General features: G+C 38.2%; 1 protein-coding gene across 1 annotated transcript in view; it reads left to right on the top strand.

Annotated features, from left to right (window-relative positions):
• LOC125406552 (doublecortin domain-containing protein 1) overlaps positions 1 to 20,323 on the top strand; it is a 202,922-nt gene that overhangs the window by 12,607 nt on the left and 169,992 nt on the right. Inside the window, 1 exon segment of the mRNA XM_087910886.1 lies at positions 7,732 to 7,868. Within this exon segment, the coding sequence (XP_087767012.1) occupies positions 7,795 to 7,868 (74 nt within the window). The 5' untranslated portion in view covers positions 7,732 to 7,794.

Below are 20,323 nucleotides of genomic sequence, written 5' to 3'. Positions count from 1 at the left end.
CTTATACAGAAGTTGAAAGATCTTACAATGCTAGAGCAACTGTGAGTTCACTGAAGGTGGTCCATTCTGCTGTGGTAGTCTTCCATCTTGTTCATAGTGAATGCACTTCTGGTTGGACTTAGAATAGTTCCCCTTATCTATGATTTCATATTGGGTGCTTTTAATTACTCAACTGTGATTCAAAAGTAATAGATGAAAAATTCTGGATGTATTTCATAATTTTAAGTCTTAGGCTATCCTAAGGAGTGTGACAGTGCTGAATGCCATCTTGCTCTACCTCTTTGAAGCATCAGAAGCATCACTTTGCCCAGTATCTTCATGTTGTTGCTTTAGTCACCCACTCGTCCCTCAAATTTGCAGTTCTTAGAGCGGCTGTCATGGTACGGCGGTGCTTGTATCCTCAAGAAGCACTTCTTTTATTTTATAATGGTTCCAGACCAAGGATGCTGCTGCTGGCAATACAGGTATGTGCAAGAGAAGTCACAAAGTGTGTCCTGTAGATGAGAACATGACATGGTTTGATTTGATAAGGAAAGAAATGAGGTCATGTTGGCTCATCTGGCCTGGAGAGGTCACTCAGTGGCTAATAGCATATACTGCTCTTGCAAGGACTCAAAGTTAGTTCCTAGAACCCATGTCAGGTGGTTCACAGATGCATGAAACACAGCTCCAGGGGATCCAATGCCTCCCTCTGGCCTCCATGCTCGCTTTCTCTCTCTCTCTCTCTCTCTTTCTTTCTCTCTCTCTCTCTCTCTCTCTCTCTCTGTCTCTCCCTCTCTTTCTCTCTCTAGCTCTCACACACTCTCTCTCTGTCCTTCCCTCCCCTCTCTCTCCTCTCTCACACACACACACCAAAATATATTTAAAAGAAAAGAAAGGATGACTTTTCTATATCTGAAATTATGAGAAAGAATGCTAGTTTTGCTGTCATAGCTCATACTAATAAAGTGTTGACCATGATGCTCAGTTAAGACAAAGAAGCAATTAAATTTGTGTACATTTAAATAGAAAAAAAAGCACCAGCTCATGTGGTGTAATTGTTGACACTCTGGACTCTGAATCCAGTGATCAGAGTTGGTATCTTGGTGGAACCTGTTCCTTGAGAAGAGACCTGGTCCTCGTCCTTATCAACTCAGGTCATGAAACCCATTATAAATGGTCTGCCCATGCATGCTTTGCATTTCTGGGGGTGTGTTTCATTTCTTTTTACATAGAAAAGAAGATATATGTGCATATTTATGTAGGTTTTGATAGTATCTCATGGTTCTTGAGATGTGTAATAACAAGTGGGATTACTGGATTTCTTTATTTTTTACCTTGAAGAATTTGTTTAGTAAAATCATAATGAGAATTATTCTTCCTGTCATTGCTTGACCATTAAATCATGGTTTCAATAAAACTGTATAGAATCATGTGTATGCATGATAAGGATGCCTCTAATTGTTTTTCTTTGACAGACTAGTCAGTCCTTAGCCATCATATATAGCACATGACTTCTTTAACAAGAAGGAATCACGAGGTGAACCCTAGAGCAGTGTTTTGTCACCAGCGCCCAGGCAGTGATCTTTAGAATGTTTAAATCTCATTCTAGGAGTATGTTACATAATGGTTATTATTGAAAAAAAATGGAAATACTAACTTATATAATCTTATATAATCATATTTAAAAGATTTATTTCCCAATAATGATTGAACAGTTTTTCTCTTTTACTGTGGTTGGGTTGTCATTACCTTCCAGCAGATTCCAAAGTTCACAGCATGGTTTACAGAAATGCTTGCTTCCCTCTGGGGAAGTCTCAATGCATATTCTAATGCACTGAGACTCTTTAAGCTGTAAGTAGAGTCCAGAAGACTTTATTAGTTTTCTAAGTGTGTCTGCTAGGTCACCTGTGAATAGAACAATGGTGAGAGAGATAAGAATCATTTACTCCAGAGCTGGCTCAGGGCTCAGCACAGACTCCCTGTTCTGCCTCTGTCAAGAGGTTTTCAGCTTTCCCAGGTCAAGTGCTGCATCTGACGAAGATTTGTGCAGAATGAACTTAAGGAAAATATTTGGGAGAAAATAGCTTTAAGTGCTTTTGACTTATTTGATGAATTCTACCCAATAAATAATATCTAATAAAAGAAAATTTTCTATATCTATTTTGGAAAATCAACATTAAAAATCTTCAGATGTCTCATAAACATTTAAAAACTTTTGGACCTGTTCCATTGGTGATCTTTTATTCCTAAGGAATTACATGTTTTGCTCTCTAAAAGGGAATAAAAGCAAGAATTGAATAATCTTTTACATATAAAATGAATATTTATGAAAAAAGTGGCTACATTTGAAAAATTGCATGTATTTTTATGTCCCTATTTACTTGTTGCTATGGCAACCAACACACTACTTAGTATTTATGTTGTCTAAGATTCAGAACACCTTTTCAGTGAAATAAATATGCCAGAACCGTGTACTGTATTTACTTTCGTGTTTAGAAAACTATTTATTCTAATGCATATTTTTGAGAAAAATAGCAATAAATAATGTAAACTTCAGCCTTGTTTGAATAGTACATTTTCTTGCAGTATGGTTTTGAAATCAAAATATTACATTTATTCTTTTCTTTGGTATTAAAATCAGTATACTTAAGAGAAATAACAAAATTTAAAAATCATGAGTCAACCTTGAAATATTATCCTTTGATCTCTATTTTTATGACAGATTTTGATTTATGAAAAATTTTAGAAACCCAGAGCATGTAGACAGAATACTTAACGCTGCTTCTTAAACAAGGAATTGTTTAGCACCTATGAACAAAAAATTTCTACTTTTTAACTGAAAATAAAAGGCATGGATGCTAGTTATCTTTTTTAACTATTTAAATTATTCTGTCATTTGTGATACATAAGTATAATTTTTAATGCTAAACATCAGAATGAAAGTTATAAAGCCTAAAACAGATATGTTTCCTGCCACACATTTCCTGTGAAGGAAAGCTGCAGCCTGGCATTGCGGTACTGTAGAGGAGGAAACAGATTGTCTCTTGGAGTTGTAAACAGGGTGGGGCTACAGCTTCACAGTTGATGTTGACAGTATCTCTGTGGGAAATGTAATTATCAAATGAATTAGAACACGTCTTAGTATTAAGATTATTAATTGTAATTTTAATTGCCTTTTCCAAGATAATTGGATATGTTCTCATAGGTATATGGGAAAGAGGACATTAGGCTAATTGGATATTTTGAACTTAGCTATCTTTAAAATACCTAGAAGTTTGACAAAAACACATATATACATATATGTGGAATTTATTAATTAAATGTTTTTTTAGATAGAATTACAATAATCCACAATTCACAAGCTCGCACTGATTATTCCTTGGCATTCTTTTGAGTATTGATACCATTTTAAAACTTAAATAATAGTCATTTGAAACATTAAATTTTTATTGTCAAGTTTAGAGTAACTTGTTTGCAGCCAGCACAGTCAGCACAGGACCCGGGGCTTGTGTCTGGGCGACATTCAGCAGACCTTTGCAGACATGCACACTTCAGAGCAAGGTTTATGTGTGTTTTATTTATATAGTCCTAGGAAGTTAGTATTAAGAAGCCTCCATTACTGAATTGAACATTAGCCTTCTGCTGCAGATGAGGTTGACAGATCTCTCAAGATAGTGGTCTCCCAGGTGTTTTCTAGTAAGTTTTGAAAGACCTGGATATATCCAGATCCCCCTAGCAGGAAAAAATAGAGCCAAAAACCTAGCAGGAAGAGAAAAATCAGAAATCTAGGATTAGCCAGTTCAGGGTTTCAGGAACTAGCTGAAGATAAAGTTAGATTGTAATCTTGGAATAATCTTGAGAAACAGGGAGTTTCCCCCTAGTAATTATCATTAGTATTTTTGGAATAATGTGTTTCAGGAACTAGCTGATTATGACCTTGAGAGTGATCTTGAGAGGCAGGGAGTTGCCCCTGCCCTTCGGATTACTGGGCTGTGGTTTCTTCCCAAAAATCCCTTCTCCCAGCTACTCGGGCTGGGGTGGGGTGGGGGGGGTGTCGAACTCTTCCCCTGCGTGAGTCTTCGCCCCAGTGCACTGGTACCCGTCTTGATGTCTTGTCATTAAACCTCATGTGATTGCAGCAAGGACGGTCTCTTGTGAGTTATTGAGGGGTCGCGTCATCCTGAGGCTTGAGTGAGAGTCTCCCCATATCGGGGGTCTTTCAGTTTGAGTGTGGCTGTCACTTGTATTTCCTGCAATAACAGTTCACATTTATTTTTTACAGTATCTTAGCATAACACAGATCCCACTGTTAGATTTAGCAGTATCCACCATAGTGTAGAGATACTATTTCAATATCAGTAGAAAGTGGCAACTAAATAAAACTACCAAGATGGCAGGGAACAGGGCGTTCTGTGATAGAATGCTTTGTAATCTTCAAGGGCAAATATACATCCTGGATTGGTAGATTTTGCTATTAACTCAGCCAAAGAAGTTTCTAAATATCCATTGTTTAGAACTGATATCTGACATGTAATCTCTGACTCCAGACATAACAACCCTGGCTCTTCTCAAATCTTGGGATTTTGAGCAGGCCTCTGAAGATGATGGCATTGCTCTTTGCCACTTTACTTTGCCTTGCTTCCACGTATGCACTTTCTCCTGCTCTCTGTCAACTCCATCCTGCTAGAAGTAATGTACAATGGGAGTTTCCATATTTGATTCTGATGTAGGAAATAAGAAAGCAAGTGCCGCCCACAAATTCTGAGCTAGTAGCTTGGTGCAGGAGAATTGTCTGCAATCTATCAATCATATTTTAAATAAATGCTGATTGGCCAGGCAAGAAATATAGGTGGGAAAACCAGACAGGAAGTAGAGGTGATGCAATGAGAACAGGAGAATTCTGGGAAGCAGGAAGCTCCCTCTGCTATTCCTGCCCAGATCACCGAAGAAGCAACATGTGAGCTGACAGCTGAAAAAGGTACCAAGTCATATGGCTAACAGATCAGAATAATGGATTAATATAAACTACAAGAGTTAACAAGAAGCCTGAGCTAATGGACCAATCAGTTTTATAATCTTATGGAGTCCTGTGTGTGATTTTCTTTGGGACTTGCTGGCTATGGGGTAGCAGGTGGGACAGAAACCCCAACAAGCCGGCCTTCACATTCCAGTAGCTTATGAGGCATAGGGAAGGAAGAATTAGATCAGAGTGAGGAAATTTTAAAAAATGGAGAAAGCTGGAAATGGTAACATGGGCCTGTAATCCAAGCACTCAGCAGGATCACCAGGAGTTCCAGGCTAGGCTAGGCTACTACTGAGTTCCAGGCCAGCTAGGGCTGCAAAACAAGACACTGTCTCCAAATAAACAGAAAACGAGTAAGAAAATTAACATTCAGAAGATGCCTAAAGTTTCAGATAAACAGAAAGACTGGGTTTGAAGACCTGCCGGACAGCAGAGCCTGTTAGTAACATATTCCATATTCCTAAACAAGAGTCAATTTCAACTGTCTTAGCATAAAAATGGCAAATAGGTGATGGATATGTTAATTAGCTTTATGTAGTCATTAGACATTTTAGAACACATAAATTTATATATTGTACCATATAAATGATATAATATTATGTCATATATAATATTCTACATAATTTATACACATGCACATATTATACTACATAAATGTAGGCAATATTTGTAGGTAAAAGTATATACATGGTAAGCATGTTAATAACTTGTAAGATAGGGTAAGACAAAGTAAGTAGAATATGATAGCATAGACTTATCACTTGATAACAGTAAGACCAAATAATAACTTTGTTACTTCTGGGTTGACAACTGTGTTATGTCACTTCCTGATAACATCCAACAGTTCCCTATTCTGGCCCAAAATAACGAACCCAAGAAATGCAAATAAAATCCATAGTTTTCCAACAAGAGGACTGCCAGCTAAATCTTTAGGCATGCACACTTTGTCTCTTCCCCAAACTAGTCTGCATCTGAGTCACATGACTTAAATCAGTTCTGATCTTCAACGTGTTAACAATGAAAGCTGATTTGGCTTGAGAAATCACAGCGCATCAATACCATGTAGCCTGTCATACAAATAGAATGCTTCTACCATTCACATCCAAATTTTGCAGTTTTAACTTATTTAATTGCTTTCCCTGGCTTATTGCAATGTTTTACATTTATTTGACAGATTAATTTGACAAATGAATTGAGACATTTTCCTTCATTTCTGAGCTCTCTAGGTCAGTTTGTCTGACAAGTATACTTGCAGACTACCACTGTAGTCTGCAAACCTTTCATTTCACAAGATATGAACTTCAAGAACCCTCCCTCCCAATGAGGAGTTTTGCACTAAAAATCAGCCATTGTAGTCATCACTTAGGGAATTAAAATAAGTTACAAAGCTAATGTAGAATTATTGTTGTTCTTGTCAATCTTAAGAAACTTACCAGCTGGGCAGTGGTGGTGTGTGGAACTCTTTGGTATTACTATGGTGTTGTGAGAACTTCTTCACCCAATACTGGTGCATGTCTTTAAACTCAGCTCTAGGAAGGCAGAGGCAAGTGTATCTCTGAGTTCAAGGTCAGCCTGGTCTACAGAGTGGGTTCCAGGACATCCAGGGCGACAGAGAGAAACCCAGTCTCAAAAAAGGAAAGAAAGAAAGAAAGAAAGAAAGAAAGAAAGAAAGAAAGAAAGAAAGAGAAAATAAAAAGAATCTTGTTTACTGTGAAGAAATTACCAAAACTCATATCTTACCTGTGGAATAGGTCCTTACTTCTGAGAAAACTATAACTGACTATTGGGTGCCCTTTCCCAGTTGATACATCTACGATACAACTCCTACACCTATGTCTCAGGGACCATCACAGAAGGGTCAGGGAGAATGATTCTGAGAACCAAGGGCCCAGGAAGTCTGCTGTGAGAAAGTGTCTCATATGTATGACAGGGACTTATACCCATGAAATTTTAACAATATGGTTTCCCAAACAAGACCTGAACAGTGACACCAGTTAACATTCCAGCATGGATGGGGGAAAATCTCACAAGATCTCATTCCTAGATGAAAAGCTACATACAATCAATGGCAGCTAATAGAAGGAAAACCAGTTGTCGCCGAGGACAATTCCCTTACTAACTCTTCAGTTATCCAGTTCCAAGTGGTCAGTCCTAAACACACACACACACACACACACACACACACACACACACACACACACACACACACATATGAACAATACTCAATTGACTCAGCAGGTTCTGTGTGTGCGCACGTACTTGTGTGTGAACATGCTTGGGGGAGCACACGTGTGTGTGCGTGTGTGTGTGTGCGTGTGTGTGTGTGTGTGTGTGTGTGTGTGTGTGTGTGCATGCGCGCGAGTGTGCGTGCATGTGTGAGATGGAAGGAATTCTGAATCTTTCCTTTGTTTTAAGGTCCAGGATAAGCATGAAATGAAAGCCTTCCTTTTGAGAAGAGAGAACTAGAGACTGTGTAGTTAGGACGAGAAGGTTCTTGGGCAGATGCACTTTAGAAAAGCTTTGGAATACAAGACTCTGGAAATGAATTTTCTAAAAGCTGTTCACTCTTGCACACCTCACAGAAAGTCTCCATGAAGGACCTAGCACTGGATAATTATGGTCCTTTACACCCCAGCTTGAGGACCGCTGAACTGTCTTTCAGTAGCTATGTGCTAAGCCATAGAAACCCATCTTTTATGTTTATCTTTTTAATTCTCGTTTTGCAGCCAGAGAAACCAGACAGCAGATTATGTGACGTGTCCTAACTGACATAGAAGGGGTGCACCAGGATGTCAGAGTCCTGGCCTGGAACCACTATGTACTCAGATGTCTATTGTAAAAGAAAGGCAAAGCTGACTTCAGGGTAAGCATAAGAGGGGGCTGCATATTCATGTAAAACAATTAATGAGGAAGCTTTAAAAATGGGGTTTCAACGTGTCAATGGATAAACTATGCACATATTAATAAAACATAAGGCAATGCCTTTACCTGTACTCTGTTAAAGTCCCATAATATTTAGTGTCAAATTAAAATTAACACATTTTTATTTCCTTAATTTCTAATTAACAATTAGTTCTCATTTAATTAGTAACATACTGGAATGTTACTTGAAGCCCCATTGTATTCTGCATATTATATTTAACCTGTGAATATGGTCTCCTTTTAGTGAGGATGACACTGTTTTTATAGTAACAGTACAGAAGAAATATTGCATTTAATAATGATAATGATTTCACACTTACATAACTCACTCCACTAACGACATGTTGAAACCAGTCTACAGAGAAAAACTATCTCTCACTGAAATTATTACCTCTTTTACTGAAAATTAGGATCATCATCAGGTGTAAGGAAAATGTAAAACTACTGTAGTATTCTAAGATATAATTTTGCATAATTGGGCATAATTTTATTTTAAATAATTGGACTATAATAGTAAACACCCCCAAACAATCAAGAGAATTCATTCTGCAAGATGACTTACTCTCTGATGTAATTTTGCCTTGCTGTACACAGGCTGACCTTCGCTTATAAGCCCTCTCCAGTTTAGGAGGACCCAACCTGTGAAAGACTTAGGGAGGGTAATGGGTTTTAAGGGTTGAACTTTAGCGCTCTTACTATGAAAGGCGTAAGCGGAGAGAGTGCCAGTCCCCCTTGGTCTGCAGAGAGTGCTGGGAGCAGCAAAGCACCTGCTGTGTTGTGCTCTCGGTCTCTTCTGATGCTGGTGTGGAGTCATCTAACATCACACTCTGTGTGGAAAGTCCATCATCTGCCAAGCACTCTGCGTGTGCCTTCTCCAGTTAATTTTATCCTCATCACCATGTGAATGACCCTTTTATGCGCATGAGAAAAACTGAAACCCAGAAAGCTTTATTTCTGGTCAAATAGTCTGAAAATGTCAGAGAAAGACATGATCTTTCTTATGTGGACTATGAATTAGTTTTGATTTTTGTAGGGTTTGAGTTATATTTCTTTTATCCTTTCCTATGCTAAATTAGTGTAGACTCCAAGGCCATATATGTCCTTTGAAAACCTATGAGTTATCTACTAACCTTAAGAGTTCACTGTAAGAGTTGGGCAGTGGTGGCTCATGCCTTTAATCCCAGCACTCAGGAGGCAGAGCCAAGCCAATCTCTGTGAGTTCAAAACCAGCCTGATCTAGCAGAGCTAGGTCCAGGACAGGCTACAAAGCTACGGAGAAATCCTGTCTCAAAAAACAAGCAAAAACAAACAAAGAGTTCACTGTAATTCAGAAAGGAAGTCTTTCATGTGCCATCTCCCAAATAAGGAGAAAGCCTACCATCACTCTGTTCTCCTTGGGTGCAGCTGCTTTGCAAAAATTACCATTGACTGGGTGACCTACAAAGGACTGTTTCACTACAGGTCTGGATGCTAGGAGGTCCAATTTTAAGGAACTGGTTTCTGTCAAGGGCTTTCATCCTATATAATTAATTACACAAGAAAATGTGGAAAGGCAAGAAGCTTAACTCACCCTTCTTATTAAGAAGCCCACTCTTCTAATAATCATGTTACTAACCCATGTATAATGGGAAGATCCTCCTGACCTAATCAACCTCACCTCTTAATACTGTTACCATAGCAATTTAATATCAATGTGAGTCTGTCAAGGGTCAGACATGCAAAACATTGCACCAATTTTGATTCTATCACATCCGTTACCTGACTGGCTCTATCTACCAGTTCCTGTATCCAGAAATTTAACTTGACTCCAGGTCTAGCTGAAAACACCTCCACATAAAACACTGAGAATATCTGATCAGATATGTGGGCATAGCCAAAAATGCACCTCAAAACCATCTCTCAATTCCTTCAAATCTGTGCTTGCCCGGAGTGCCTTTTGCTGGTTTAGTGGATCCCCAGAAGACAGCTCACTGTGCCAATGTTGTGAAGTCTCCCCCTGTCCCTCTTTTCCTGCAAGGCCTCAGTGCCAAGAGTTCTCAGGCTGGGGTAAATTTGTATATTGGAAACTAAATTTTTATTAATTTTTTTTAGTTTAGCATAAAAAGTAACAGGTTTTTATGTGGCATTGCATATTATAGAAATCCAAACTCCACACTATATACAATTTCTAATGGATGTATATTTAGAAATCAGAACAGGACCTACATAGTCACTGGTCCATAATGATCATCAGTGTTGCTGAGCTCTGTGGAAGCCATGAGGCTCCCTTTTCTGATGGTAAGCAATTTCCTTAGTCGATCATCTAGATACCCCTATTCTGATGGCTAGAAAGTTCCTTTAGGTATATTTCACTACATGACCACATCTGAGATGGTTGATGATGGATTCTAGATCACTGTACAAGTTTTGTGGGCAGTTTCTCAAGTGAGAGAAATGGAGCTTGAGATTTAATTTATTGCACAATGACAGAATTTTATTTCTTTAGCAATCCAGCACCTCCATCGGTAAGCTTGTAGTCTATTGCTGAACCCACATTACAGTTAAAGATGGCACCTGAACACATGCTTTAATATTTACTATATTAACTTGTATTTATGTATGTACATGTACATGTGCATGCAGGTGCCCATGAGGTTCTACTTTTAATCCTTTACATTTGGGATATAGTGATGTAGTTCAGTCCTCTAAGGCTCAAAGTCCAGGAGTCAGTGAAATTTACAGTTTGGGCCACCCTAGTGGTCTGCATGATTCCTTTCCTGAATCATCACCATATATTTTAAGTTTTTGAACGCAACTTAGTCAGATATAATATCAGGACTGCAGAAGTAGCTTCAACTGCAAGTAGCCAAGACCCAAATTAATACTGAAGAGGTAAATATTTATTTTTTATGTTAAAATATGGGTAGAGTGTCCAGGGGTAGTGTGTTCTTAGGCTTTGTCCAAGATTCAAACTCCGATATTCCTTACCATCTTTCCAAGGCTAAAAAGACCATTCCAAAGGCAGCCATCAGTTCTGCATTGTAGATCATAACCAAAACACCTACAAATCCATTTACATAGCTCATTTCTGCTAACATGTCATTGGCCAGAAAATTATCATCTATCTCGACCAACAACATGATGGACTATGAAACCAAGAAGGATGTGGATATCAACAACTTGACAGTCTGCCACAAAGAGTTTATACAAGTAATAGGAAAAACTATATACAGCTGTGACATTGCACTGTAGTTATTTTGATGTGCTCTTACCAAACCAGTCACTTATCTTGTAGAGAAATCCTGCCATTGCCCTCTGAATTCTCTGTTACTTTCTCTTCCTCTCACTGTGCCACAGTGACCCGCACTAACCCCACACTTCCTGCTCTCTTTCGAACTCACCCCAGCGTTTTTCCTTTTCAACTGTCCATTTAGTTTGGTTGTTATTTGTGCCAGTCAGATATTCAGATATGGATGTGTTCACTCTTCTCTGAGCGTTCACTTGTTAATGACCTTGATTCTTTAAGGTCACTAGCTACTACCACCTCAAGGAATCTTTGGCAAACCTTATTTTAAAAAGTAATTTTCCCACTGTTAATTCCCCTCTTCATCGTCAACTTTTCTGATATCATTTAAATCAATGTTTATGCAGTTTCCCTTTTACTGTTTGGTTGTTTATTGCCTGTTTCTGCTGCTGAAAGAGATGAACATGGTTTTCCACTGTTTTGTTCCTTGTGATTTCTAAGCACAGACATTTGTGCTAGATACACTGTAGACCATCTGTGAACAATCATTGAACAGGTGAATATTTTTATTCAGAACATCAGTGAAAAATATAAAATGGAGTTTTATTGCTTTGAATGTAGTATCTTTTTCTTAGTCCTGCTAAGTCATCTTACTGCGGTATTCCTCCTCCTTGCCTTAATCAGGTACATTAGAACAAGACTCTGTGGCTACTTCCTTAGAATTGTGAATGTGTGGTTATACCTTGGAAAGTAAGTGTTAGATAACATTCTTGGCATTTGTCTTATTTTATTTGGGCTTAAGAAATTTTAGGTTACCTTTGAATTATGCAAGATTTCTAAGTTGCAAATAAGAAAATCCCAATTCACACTAGCTTATATAGAAAAGAGAAACAGTTGGCACGTCTGCTTAGAATACTCAAGAGACGTATTTTTTTTTAATAGGTGGTTTTAGGAATTCAAATGCTGCCATCATGACTCTCTCTCGCTTCTCATCTCCCACGTCTGCTTGCGTCTGTGTGGCTTCCTTCTGGGTATAGAGGTTTCTGTGTTCTTAGAGCTAGCACTCCTAGGGAAGGGAACACTGTTCATTCTTCAGCGTGACGCTCCTTACGAATCCTTGTGTCTTAGGAATGGTACTTTCATTTGACAGTTTTGGAGATATTTATCTCCTGGGCTGGAAGGCAAGGCTGCACAGTTGAAAGTTCTGCTAGAAGCAGGAGGAAGTCATGCTTCAGAAAGGCAGGGATGAAGGGCAGACAGAAATACATAAATTAAATGCATCATGCTGTGCTTTTTCAGTAACGTATTCCTCAAACAAATCCACTTTTATATGGAGCAATCAGCAAAAATAAAAATACTTGGCAGCAAATGAGCATTTATTTCTTCGCTAAATAAGATTATACTAATTATAGGTTTAGATAAAAATTTTCTTCCTTAGTTTCATATCAATGTTAATTTTTATTAAATGTATTTAATATTTTCTGTATCATATATTGTGACTAATGTCCACCTTTAATATGAAAACATGGAGAATTTTACTTCAAAACTGAACAATATGTTTTCATCATTCTTAGCTGGAAACCCTGAACTGAGAGCAGTGGCTTAGGCCGCTTTCACCCTGAACTAAAGCAATGGCGGCTTCCAGTTCAGTGTCCTACAGTTACCCTGAGGACGGCAGGATCAGTTGCGCATCCATCTTCTAGTACATTCCAAGTTCTTTACCAAAGGAACTGACGTTTTTAGCTGCTTCAGCTGTATCTTAAAGAAGAGAAACATGCACATAGAAAGTTTTCTGTCAGTGCTCATTCAGAATTTGGAGTAATGACACAAATGATGACTTGCGATGTGATGAACTATGAAGGCTGTCGCTGTGCTCTCTGATTTGAATTGCTAACAGCCGATATATTGGTCATTGCAGCAATGTCTGTTAATCCTTGCTGTATACAGTCATCCTGCTTAGCCTTTAGCTTGCAATTTGTCAATTATACTCTCAAAACAAGCTTGAAAGAAATAGAAGCCGTAGTAGTCTAAACATTTCTAATATTTAATGAGGAATCAAAGACAAGAGACTTCCATACGTCACTAAACTTCCACATCTAGAAACCTGTTTGAAGCAGCTGCACCCACTTGTGCAACATTCATCTAAGGTGGAGAGCAGAGATGACCAGGGCATTTCTCCAGTGTTCTAGCTGAGGGAAAGCAAAACGTTCCCTCTATTCTGTGACCTTTATTAGCATATAGTAATTGTGTAAATAAATGATGTTTTCATGCAAACTTATAATCTGCTTTGACCATTTCCATACATCTCTATTACCCTTGCTAGTCTCCCTGCTCCCCTTACTCTTTTCAAGTAATAATTCTCTTTCTACTTTCTTACCTTGTTTATAATATCTGGATTCCTTGTATGAGAGAAAATAAAGTATTTGTGTTTCTAAATTTGACTAATTTTGCTTACTGTGACTATCTCCAATAAAATTTTAAAATCCATGCCAAATGCCGATAAGATATTGGCTGACTAAGTGTGGTGTTATCATCTTTTGGTTAGATATAAAAGTGAGACTATGAAACAATCCGCAGAATGCTTTATAAATTAAGTACTCTTCTCTTTGTAGAAATGCCAGATCATGTTTATTTCTTATTGCAACTTGATATTTGATCATTTCCCAGAGTCATTAGATTGAGATATAAGTGGGACCTTGGAAGCTCCCTTCCATCATGTGACTTCTTCAGGGAACAATGGCTGAGAACAGCACAAATGGCTCTCTTTGTGGCAGTCCCTAGAGGCCCTGACCCACTTGGCAAGGACCTGTGGACAGTTCGCTGAATAATTCTGGGCATGACCCCCGGGAGCTCGTGTGCTGTGTGCTCTTCTTGCTTTCACTATGCCAGGCATACTGCTGGCCTAAATGAGTCACAGTAGGGCATGAAGTTCAATATTATGTATTTGCATAACTGTTCTAGAAGGAAGGACCATAAACATTTTAAAGAAATGCTGTTAAATAGATGATAGCAGGAATTAATGGGAACATTCAAGGAACAGGGAATAAAGCAGAATCATAAAAATCCACAGTTCCCTCATTTCTACTAACTGTGCCAATACCCCAAGTTAAGGGAGATGGCCTTAAGGACAAGGGACAAGCAGTGCCAACCATTAAGAGGAAGTTTCCAGGTTATGTTGTCTGTAGGATAAATGGGAAAACCTGGTATATCTCCAGAGGAAAGAGACTAGGACGAAATGTAGAATGGATTGATCAGCTTTGACTGGTGAATTGATCCCCAGGCCCTACCAAATGTAACTATTAACCACATGAGATGAAACTGTCTCTCACTTTGCATAGCACTGTTAACTGCATGTGCACAGCTGGGCACACTGTCCTGTAGGTGTGCCTAGTTAGAGGAGGTCCTTTGTAGCTTGCAAAGCTGCTTATGCTTCTGACGATAACGATAGATAAAAAGGTAATGGTTTCCATATAATATACAATCTGATAAATATATGCAATTCTAGGGGTGTTCTTGTACAATAAAACATGTTTAGAAGTAAAAAAAAAAGTAATGGTTACCAGTGAGAGTTAGAAGACAGAGTGGGAAAGAGGCAGGGAACAAACTGCTAGTTATTGTAATCATTTGTAGAAACTTGGGAAGTGAAAACTGGTTGCAAAACTGATCATATAAACTATAAAGATGGCTATCTGGGGCCACTTGCTTGAACTACAGGTGGTCATGGTCTTTTCTTCGCGCTGACTTCATCCATCCATCCAGGTCATTGAGTCTGCCTGGAGCAAGGCCACCACCAGAACTTAGATGTCCAGCTAGTGCTAGGCAGATATGATATCTCCTCAGCTGTGATGTCATGAACCAGAATACAGGTCCTTCAAGGAGTGTACTTGCTACATGTCCAGATACATTTTTAAAAGTGCATACCCTGTATTCTGAATATCATATTACAGAAACACAGGCATGTTCACAATAATATTCTTCCTGATAAAACAAAAAGTTATAAAAATTTTGATTTATTTAACAAAGAATGAATTCTAATGTACAATGTACATTGCTTTTCAATTGTACTTTTTCCAATTTTCCACTTCCAACTGGTATCACATTTACTTTTCACTCCAATTATTTTTTGAGCAATTTTAAATACATTTTTCTGGTAGAGGTAAATGAACTTTTATTTATTCAGCTGCTATGGTCCCCTACTCCTGCCATTTTCAGCTGATTAACACTGGCCTTATCTGTTGCTCTGTGTCTGTGCTGCTTCTCTGGGGCATTTTCTTGCTGCCTGTTTCTCTAGGTATTTATTTTCCCCAGTCTGCTTCTTCCATCTCTTTGTTTAAACCATAACTGCTTTTCTATTGTTCTTGCCCGTTATCATCATTTTCATAATGAGGTACCTGAATGGAAAGTTGGAGACAATGCCCTCAGTTCCATTTCCTTCATGATAAAGAAAATGGTGAGCTTCAACCCAAAGGGGGTCAGGTCCATAGAGGTTGATGGTAACCTATGACCTGATGTTACTGTGCTTATCAGAGAGGGGCTTTCTCTGGAAATAAAGATGCTATTTTTATTAAACCCCTGGCTGAGTTTAAGTTTTTCTTGTCTCACTCTTGTTTTTCTTACCACCTTTCTCCTGCAATCTTTGTTGTCATTTATGAGAGATAATTATTAAGGTACAGTAATATATTTTGACTTATATGCTTCATAATTTCTCCCCTAATCAACACACTGAACTTTTTACAAAATATGTAGTAAGTGCAGTTGTAATGGCTGTACTATGGCAAGCCTTTCATTTCCCCACTATTTGTTAAAGGTGCTTGCTTATCTTCTGTTAATTTTTCATATCCAGCCGTCTTCCTTCATCCTGATGCTCTGTCTGTGGTCCTCTGCTCTCACCCCATCCACATCTGTCTGTGAGGAAGCTGATGCTCTGGATCTCACTCCCACCAGAAACTAACACCAATCTGTGTGAACTTGGCCACATCCTCTCTTATCTTAAGCCTTGGGGATTAAACGACTAGAGACTGCCTGGCTGCTCCTCAGTGACCTTCCAGACATCTGTGCACCAGGAGGCTCTTCCTGTTCAGTTGTGGTCTGATATATCCCCAGCTGACTCAGAATGTGGCACCAACTTTTCAGACATAGATGGACACAAACAACAGTTTATTAGTAGCAGATACCTAGGGCAGTTTCACCATAGTCATAGAAAGTACCTCTGAACATGGTAGCAGACAATTCCAAAATTACAATAGCATTTTAAAGTTTTAGAGAGTATCTTAAGCAATATCTACTATCGCATGTAATAATGTATTTTGCTTTAATGTTAACTGTCAGTCCTGCTAGGGTTTCATAATAGAAAGTTACACTGTGTCTTATCTCCTGGAAGTTTAGTGTGTTGCTGATGTCTATGATCCCCTGAGGAGGCAAATTTCTTTTAGTACTTTAACTGAGGATCTAAGTAGGTACACCTTTTTACTGAAGATTATTTAGATGATTTTAAAAAAATGCTTTCAGGTGTAGCATGATGGCCGGCTTGTTGGGGTTTCTGTCCCACCCGGTACCCCACAACCGACAACTCCCAAAGAAAATAACACAGAGTCTACATTAGGTTATAAAATGATTGGCCCATTAGCTCAGGCTTCTTGTTAACCCTTGTAACTTATATTAACCCAGTATTATTATCTATGTTAGCCGCACAGCTCAGTACCTTTCTCAGCGTGGCAGCTCACATGTTGTTTCTTTGGAGATCTGGGCAGGAATGGCAGAGGGAGCTTCCTGCTTCCCAGAATATTCCCAGTCTCTTTGTTCCACCTCTACTTCCTGTCTGGTTTTCCCACCTATACTGCCTGCCTGGCCAATCAGCGTTTTATTAAAATATGATTGACAGAATACAGACAATTCTCCCGCATCATTCAGGGACACTAATATCTTTTTGGTTACTCTTTTTAAAATGTCATTTTAATTATCTTGAATATTTTAATTGTAACGAGGCTCCTCTGAAGTATAAACATTTGGATGTATCACTGTTTCTAGGGACAGTTTACACATAGTAACCTTAGCATTCCTAAAAGAAGCAGTTGGCTTCCATGATGAGTGGGTGGCAGAGGGAGGATGAGGACAGCAAGAGAGGAGCTCAGCTCTGTTCTCACTGGTTGCATGTTTCTGAATCATAATTGTTCACATTTTTCCTTCAAAATTTAATAAAAAAAACCTTGACAATACTAGACATTAGTACATTGTTTCCTTTTTAAAACAACAAAAGACTAGGTGACTTCCTTTTGGGAATGCACATACTGGGGAAACTTACATGAAGTATATGTGACCTCACCCAGTTTTAGATATGAACCGTACCTGATTTTATCTCTTTGTACTTTTACATAGATAAAATCACTCTTTTTTATCCTTTTATGTGACTGTTCTTTCCCCTAATCATAAGGAAGCTCACACACCTTTATCTTAGAAACTGGTCTTGCTCATAATGTTCTTGTCAATCAAAGTAACCGGAGGTATGAACGGGTGAGGTGTGTTCCTCTTTCTGCAGTATGCTTGTTATAGTGTGTGTTATAGGGTAGTCTGATCTTGCTCTGCAGCTGGAGAAATTTCCTCTGTATGCTAGGCTGCACTAGATTTATACTTTTCTTCTAGAGTTGGAAATAAACTCTACAGAGAATTCTGCACTTTATTATTATCATGAATTATTCACTTTCTATGATGCTCAAATAACATCAGAAAATTTGAAGGTACTATTTGTATCTCTGGTGGCTATTTGTTTAAGTAAGCTAAAGGAAGAGCAAGAAATTTAATGAATTTTTGTACTTTGTGCATACAAGAGGTTTTATTTCACTTAAACAAAAGTTTAAGCTGCTCATTTATTGCTTGCATTATAGTGTTTCAAGTGTGTGGTATGTTATCAAGCATATTCATGGTCATTTCCTTGGCATTTATGCACTCTTACTTAAAAATATTTTAATTAGAGAGCTTAATTGCCATTAAAGTGATAATAGGATAAAGGTAAGTTTTACAATGATAATTTTTTTTAAAAAAGACACATAGCCCTTTATGAAGGTTTAAATGCCATTGGAATATAAAGCAAGAAATATATGCTTGTCAAATATACAGTATAAATAAATAATTTAGATGAAAATGGTTGATACATTTAACAAAGACTCTACCAAATAATGAAGGGCTAAAGAGTGGTTGTTAGATTTGATGTACTTCATTGTATATTGTAAGTAATTGCTATCCATAAAAATTCTATGGCTTCTGTATAAGAAAAAGAGACATTTTGACAGGCAACACTGGATGCAGTGACAGCAAGCACAAATCCCTGGCAACTGTCATTATCCTGCTGTTGAATTCACATCTAAACTCTGTGATAAGTTAGACCTGCATATTTGTTATTGAGCCACGGTCTGTCAAAGTAGCCACACTTCTCACTTATGAATAGAATTATTAGCCACATGCAGATTTACTCTATAGAAATCTAAATTTGCCAAGGAAGCTTTGTGTTTCAAAGGGGAAGGAGAGAAAAAAAAAACCTCCCTGTCATTTTATGCTTATGATAACATTTCCCTTGAAATGGTTTTGACTAAATGAAACTTGGATTTTTAGTAAATAACAGAATGATTTATACTTTATTCTTTAATTAATTCAATAATAGTAAAATTTTTAATAAAACTAAAACCAAAGGAAGTATAATTCGTATGATTACCTGTGTGCTGCATTAAGTTTGCTTTGCGTTAGTGTACTTTCCTTTATGAAGGTGGTAGAAATCCAAGGAGATAATTAGAGAAAGTTCAGCTGAAAGTGACTTTTAAAATGAGAAAGTTTTTATCTCACTGGAGAACTTCCCAGAGTAAGTATAGTGCTAACTTTAGTGGTTCAGTGGTTATAAAAACGACAAATTCTTCATGCCTTTCCCTTGAAATCCTCAGATCACGGACTTGCTTGTCCTCTCCTGCTTGCCAGAATGATCAACACACGTTCCCTCAGCAGGATCTAAAAGAAAAGGGACATTTGGATGACCAAGGTTCACCTAACAAAAAGAACTTTGCCTAGAAGGCATCTCATGTCTCATTGACTAAAAATTATATAAAATCAGATTATTTAACCTGCAGGGATAAGGGAAATAGAATTTTCTTGCTGACTCTAGTCCATGGGGCGTTTGCGTATTGAGACTAATCAGAGGACATCTTCTCTAGGAGGCAGAGTTCCCCAGTGTGCCCAAAGTTTGGTGTCTAAGGAAAATCAAAGGAATAATGGTTAGTTCAATAACCAACATTGTCTGATGTAATTTTTGACTTGAACTTTCCAATATTTTGTTTCTTAAATTATTTTTTGTTAAGTAGCGTTATGTGATACATTTTACACAGTACCATGGTTGACCAAGAATAATTTCAACACACAAGTCACTGCTTGATTTCCCTTGAAAGTGGAAAAGATACAAAAGCAGAGGCTTTTACTCCTTTATGGATAGAGAAAAATCACCTCAAACCACATAATTAGCAAACACGACAGTATATAAATTCTTGCACCCCACCCCTTCTTCCCTCAGTATTCAAGATCAACGCAGAACTTTAAACCTGCAGTCAAGTGCTTTACTCTGAGCTGTACCAACAATTTTAAGTTATTTCTTTCTAATTTTTTTTATTTATTTTTAACCTACTGAGTCCAATTAGTGATGCCCTTATGCACAGGAGTGTGGGAAATCCACTGGGGCGGGGGCAACCTGCCAGTAGCCACCACCCTAAAGAAGAGTGGTTGCTTCTCTCCAAAGGCTTAGAAAATGAGTGAGTGGAAGGAATACAAGGGTCAGAGGGTAGGGAGGAGTGCCGTGAATCACCGTCTTCTGAATATGAGGTGGCTTTTGTGCACATGAACTCAGTAACTCCGGTCGCCTGCACAAGAGCTGTTATTAAAGCCTATTAAAATGCTAACCTTTGGAACTGGAGAGACGGCTCCGTTCAGAACATAGACACTCTTCCAGAGGATATAAACTGAGTTTCCAGCACCTGCGTCAGGCAACTTACAGCCCCATGTGTGGCAGTTGGGTGTCACATCCCTTCATGAAGCTTCTATGCACCTAATCCATGACTTTCCTCCTCAGTTACCAGGGCGTTTTCTTTGCAGTCAATAACAATTACAATTGTAAATGTATATGTATGAGTATTAGTTTAAAC

Source organism: Myodes glareolus, chromosome 10, assembly GCF_982192425.1.
Source record: "Myodes glareolus chromosome 10, mMyoGla1.1, whole genome shotgun sequence".
Classification (NCBI taxonomy): Eukaryota; Metazoa; Chordata; class Mammalia; order Rodentia; family Cricetidae; genus Myodes; species Myodes glareolus.
Note: the sequence above shows the minus strand (reverse complement) of the source record. Positions and strands in the feature narration are given on the sequence as shown.